This window comes from Puccinia triticina, chromosome 9A (assembly GCF_026914185.1).
Source record: "Puccinia triticina chromosome 9A, complete sequence".
NCBI lineage: Eukaryota > Fungi > Basidiomycota > Pucciniomycetes > Pucciniales > Pucciniaceae > Puccinia > Puccinia triticina.
The window spans coordinates 680,072-686,071 of NC_070566.1; the positions used below are offsets into that span (position 1 = coordinate 680,072).

Genomic DNA, 6,000 nt, shown 5'->3' on the forward strand with positions numbered 1-6,000 from the left:
TTTTTGATGGCACTGCTCACTTGGTCGCGGATCGCAACCGCCACCGGGACGCCTTCATACGAAGCCAGCAAAGACCGTCTCACGTCGACCCATCACTCTCGGGCTTACCTCCAGCTTCACCAGCCACCAGCCGATCGAGCGACTTGATACTATCTCAATCATTGGCTACCAACTCTCAACAACACAGCCAGGCACTTCCCAATCGTGCAGGATCCACTTCGGGCCGCCCTGAGGTTCCCATAAGTATCGAGTTCATCCTATTTACGCCCCTTCCCAAACCTCCTGCTGCAAACCCCCGCAAGCGACGAAGCCTAGCTGGTTCCATTGGCCCCCAATACAATAAAGTCGAATCGGAACCTGGCAAGCTGATGATCAACTGGGACACTCACAACTACAATCTCGAGAGTTTCAAAGCTGCGGCAATCAATGAGATTGAACACAGCGAAGACGAGGGGCTTGGATTCTTTGCCCAAGCCCAAGCTCTAAAAGGTAACATTGTTTGGAATGCGATTATCCCAAATGGACGCGTGTTTTCAGCAGCCCAAAAAAAAAGAATTGATTCCGATGAGATATTCACCCAGTTCCTCCTGGTTGCCGAGGGCACTCCGGAAAGCCGCCAGATTATATGTCGCTTGGTCCAGAAAGATCCGATAGTTGTAGCTCAGGTAAGTGGCTTTTTCCTGTCCACCTCAACCCAGTCGGAATGTCTCATTGACCTCATTTTGTGTGATATTTTAGAAAGAATCTGCCTACAAACACCTCAGGACCATGCATGCCGGTCCCAGCTCTGAAGAAACTCCATCCAATGGGCCCTCCGCAGGTGCACAGGAAGCGGCTTCCCTCACGGACTTGGTGCAGCAACTTGGCTGTATCCACGAACCCGCTGAACACCTGACTAGAAGTCACGAGGTCGGCGTGTTCATCAATCCTGAGAACCCCAACGAGTTTTTCAAGATGACTCCCAAGCGAATTGCTATGTGGGCCAAAGCAATTGTGAGTGTGTTCTATTCCCTTTATTTCCTTGGGATGTATGGCTGAGGATCTGATCTGACTGCTCATGAGATTCATAGAAGACCAACCCCGGCCAAGTCACCCTCCGTGTTCCCCCAAAATCGGACAGCTTTCAATTTCAGACCAAGGAGGATGTACCGCCGCCTCAAGCTCCAGTTCACCCCACACTTCCAGCTCCCGTTTCGGCCGCGTTTCAGTATCCAACAACGTCGGCCGGATTCCAATATCCAACACAGTTTGGATTTTCAATGCCTCCGGGAGTGTTCTTGAACCCAATGCAACTGGCCGCCTCGCAACTGGCCGCCTCGCAACTGGCCGCCTCAAACTCAATGACCGGCCCGACCGGCCCCAGCACCCCAGAACATCCCACCCGGGCTTTGTCACCAATAACCCCTCCAAGCGGCGAGGACCACAGCCTTGAGGATTTCCTCGAATTTGCACACGTCAATCCAGATTCCCCCGGAGTCATTGAGGGGATCGGAACCCTTGGGATCACTCACTGGACTATGTTCAAGTCCTTCAGTTCTGACGAGCTTGCCAGCAGAGGTATCCCCGAAGGCCCCGCCCGATCCATTGTCTCATCTGCAAAGAAATATGCGCATCACTTAATGAAGGTTTCTAGAAACCAATAAGTATCTTACTCCCCCGATCCATTCTTATGTACTCCTTTTCCTTATTGTTTCAAAGTCATCAATACATTGTAGCTCCAGCATTCTAGCCTCCTTCCGACCATCTCTTTATGTAAATTCTAACCTCCTTCCAACCATCTCTTTTTGTAAATAAAACTGGTTAACGTTGTTATAATCGATAGTCCATTTGAAGGAGCAATCAATAGTCCATTTGATTGGTCCAAGATGAGTTTGCGCATCACATGGGTCTCTTGGAATGGGAGGCTCTTGGAACGGGAGGATCTCAGCAGACCCGTTTTCCCAATGAAGTCTCAATCTTGTGGTGGATCTCAGCAGACCCGTTTTCCCAATGAAGTCTCAATCTTGTGGTTAATTACATCCGGAGTCAGATAAATATGCAGAAAAACCGAATGTTAAGTCAAAGAATCGAGCACATTGATTACAAAGTAATGTTACAAAGAATTGAGCAAGTTGTTTATCAATACAAAAAAACGGGCAGCCGGTAGTCCGGGGATCCATTAATCGGTGTAACCAGACCCTCGGAACAGGCCTTGCATGAGTTCGTCGGTGAAAACAAGCCTTGCAAAGGCCTCGATTGCCTCCCCATCGGTTTTGCCCCCATCAAGTTCGCCATATTGTCTGAGTGATGATTTTAACACACTAAAACCCTTTTCAATTGGGTTCAGGTCGGGGGAGTAGGCCGGAAGATAGATCAGCAGACAGCCGTGATCCTCAACTATGCGTTCGATGTTCCCGTTGTGATGGATTTGCGCATTATCCATCACAACGATGCTTTGGGGTCCTGGGTATGGATTCATATTTGGAAGCTTCAAAAAAAAAAGTGGTCAGTTAGGATGCCGCGCGCAGAATCCATCAAGCTACTCACCAACACATGCTCTAAGTATGTCTCGAAATCGATTCGCTTGACAGTTTCAGACTGTATCATCACTGCAACCAGCCCGCTCAGGGCCACCGCTGGGATTAAATTGAAGCGGTGGGTAGCCCGCGCTACCGGGAGCCGTGACGTCCTCTCACCCACTTGAGCCCAACCCCGAGTGCGGATCACTGCATCCAAACATACCCCGCTTTCATCTTTCAGAGAGGGAGGGTGTTAGCTACTATATACAAATAAAAATTCAGAGAGAGAAGAAATAAAACTGACCAGTGAAGACGAGGCATTCAGGCTCAAAGTTGGCCATCAAAAGGAGGTACTTGGCTCGTTGAGTCCGGTCTTGATTCGGATTTACCTTACGCATAGTTTTTTGACTCATTTGGAGGCGTCCATGAAGCTCGTTCGAGATGGTTTGGACTGAGATTTGGAGGTTGCATTCGGTGGATAGTGCCTGCTGAATTTCTTGTGGGTAGATCGTTGGGTTGTCGGTGACTAGCTCCAAGAGAAACAATCGTTCTTCTTCACTGAGAGCCAAAGGGCGCCCCCTTTTTTCGTACGTTTCGGGATCGACGACAACCGAACGAGTCTTTTTGTATAGAACACACCACCGTCGGAGGGAATCAGAACTAACCTCAGATCCATTTGCCGCGTTGATTTCGGCGAGTGGTTTTCCATCAAGGGCTGCCTGAACAACGATGAATTTGAAGGAGGCTGAATACTTGACAAACATGGTGTCTAGAGGAGGGATCAGCTTTGTGACATTCAAGGGAAATCAAATAGGAACATACCTGTGAGAGAATCCAAGCTGCAATGTCAGTGGCGACTGCTGGGTTTGATGATGGTGGTGGTGGCTGGATTCGACAGCGGCGGTGGATGGATGAAATTGGTGGCGGTGGCAGGCTGGCGTCGCTCGGCAGTCGATTCGGCGGTGGTGGGTGGTGGGTTGGTGGTGGCGGCAGGCAGGGTTTGGGTCGGCGGCAGGCAGCTCTCCTGCAGGCTCCTCCCCCGGGTTCCCCCGGGCACGGTCCGCGCGCACGGATGTCTGGAGCTGCGGACAAGTCTGGCCGCTGCGGCACAAAGTCTCGGAGTTTGCGCGCCAAGTTGCAAGCTCTCCTGGGTTAGCTGTATATCAATCCACCTCCCCCTGTGCCACCCAATCAATCCACAGGTTGCATCCCACTTTCTGTCCTTCTTATTAACCCTGCCCAAGTGACCCCATTCCCCCCCCCCCCCCCCCCTCAACAGTAAAAGCAGTCTGGTTCCCAGTTTTTTTCTTTTCTTGCCCCTCCTCTCCACACCGAAACTTAACAGAGATGCTTAGTTAAGCTCGTGAGAATCGCCCAAGGTGAACAACCCCGTCGGGCCGTCCCCAGTCCAGCACGAACCAGAGGGATACTTATCTAAATACACCATGAGCAATCCCAGCAACCCACGAGTGTTTTTCGATTTCTCGGTCGATAATGGACCGGCGAGACGGGTTATCTTCGAGCTCTTCAAAGATCGTGTACCTATCACGACCGAAAAGTGAGTGTTAATCTTTCCAATCGGAGCTTTCCGCCGGTACCGGTTCCAACCTTTCCTCACCGAGGTTGGACACGATACCGAGCGAGGCTGACCGATCTGCGACGCATCTCTTGTCGTCAGATTTGCATTCGCTCCCTGAGCGTCTTATAGTTGCCAATCAAAATTCCATCCTTCTCCTGGTCCAATCATTTTCTTCAGAGATTTCCAGGACTCCACAACAAAAGGCTAAGCCAAAAAAAGGCCAGAAAGGAAAATGAAAGATGGTGTTCCACCTGATCAGCACCACACTGCACCACATGTCAACAAGCTTCGTGATCACATAAGGATAGACTATTCGGATACGGTAAAATACGCCAAATGAAGTAAGCAACAGAAGAAGCAGATGTGAAACAATATCAGAGCAAGAACATGGTGGGAAAAGATAAAATTCAAAGAGGGAAAGCTGCTTGAATCTATTTCACTTTCTCTTCTTCCGATGGATTCAGGCCATGTGATTCTCGAGAGACTGACACTACAACTGATCTCGGAAGATAGAGTAAAAATGAGCGATTCATTCAACTTGTCTTTTTTTGTTTCTCCCAGAAGAGGGAGATTTGATCATAGGAAGAGAAAAACAACAATCGCCGCTTACCGATTGGCTTGGCGGAAGAGTCAGAATCTAGCTTGGAGAGTAACCCACCTCCGGAGTAATCTTAGCTGAGATCTGCGCGGCACAGATCCGATTGACCAAATGGGCAGGTCCGGGGGCCAGGGTTTCCAGGCATCTGTAATCAAACCTATCGACCTTTTCCCAATGTCCTAGTGCACTTCCATCTGGGGCTCTAGCGGCATCCACGGTTAAATAATTCGAGTAGAAGCCTTCGCGGGCGTTGAAGTTGAGAAACCCATTAAAGCTATCCACTGCGTCTCTTTTCTCGTGCGTCTCGTCTAGCTCGGCCAATGCCCATTTAATCTCCTTCGTTTTCAGTTTTGCAGTGGTGATCATTGCAGAGAGTTCTGATCCAGATGAAGGACTCTCGCTCATAAAGTCCACCGAAACCCAGTCCGTTTCGCCTTTCTGACGATTAGGAACAGGACATAACCTCATGTGAGGATACTCCTTGGGAAACTTAGCTGCGATCTTCTCGGCACAGATCAGATTGACCAGCTGTGCCGGTCCGGGGGCCAGGGTTTCCAGGCATTTGTAATCATACCTATCGGCCTTTTCCCAATATCCTAGTGCACTTCCATCTGGGGCTCTAGCGGCATCCACAGTTAAATAATTCGAGTAGAAGCCTTCGCGTGCGTTAAAGTTTAGAAACCCATTAAAGCTATCCACTGCGTCTCTTTTCTCGTCCGTCTCGCCTAGCTTAGCCAATGCCGATTTAATATCCTCCGTTTTGAGTGTCGCAGTGGTGATCATTTCAGAGAGTTCTGAATCAGATGAAGGACTCTTGATCATAAACTCCACAGAGACCCGGTCCGTTTCGCCTTTCTGACGATTAGGAACAGGACATAACCTCATGTGAGGATACTCCGCGAGTCCCTCAACGTGGACGATGCTGTACAGCAGACCAAGAATCCATACTGGGGAAAACATCATCTTTGACACTTTCTATCAAGTCCTTCACGTCAAAGTTATCGTTGGATGAGTATGAGTCAAGGCTGTGTAATTAGTGGAGGGGTTGTAGGCATCACACTCACTTTTATTGCAGAGAGTGAAACCACCTTCCAAGTTCCAAGTCTCCAGGGAATTTGAGGCGGATTTAAGTTCTAGTGGCTATATCGACGCAGAGAGAAGAGGCACACTAGAAATTGTTGTACCGGCGAGCTGCGACAAGAAGGAAATGGAGCTCTGATGTAGAATCTATGTAGGTGCTGATCTGGTGATAAATTATAGAAAATTCCGACAACTCAGAGGGTAAACAGTGGCCAGTTGACGTAGTTCGTGCGGACCAAGAACCA

The 6,000-nt window shown here is 49.4% G+C and overlaps 1 protein-coding gene across 1 annotated transcript; it reads right to left on the reverse strand.

Moving 5' to 3' along the window:
* Positions 1–4,714: 4,714 nt before the first annotated feature.
* On the reverse strand, positions 4,715–5,638 carry PtA15_9A60 (uncharacterized protein; the record flags this gene model as incomplete). The annotated part of the gene is made up of 1 exon (XM_053172837.1): positions 4,715–5,638. One exon carries the CDS (start codon positions 5,636–5,638, stop codon positions 4,715–4,717), a length of 924 nt encoding a protein of 307 aa, XP_053023491.1.
* Between the last annotated feature and the right edge of the window lie 362 nt (positions 5,639–6,000).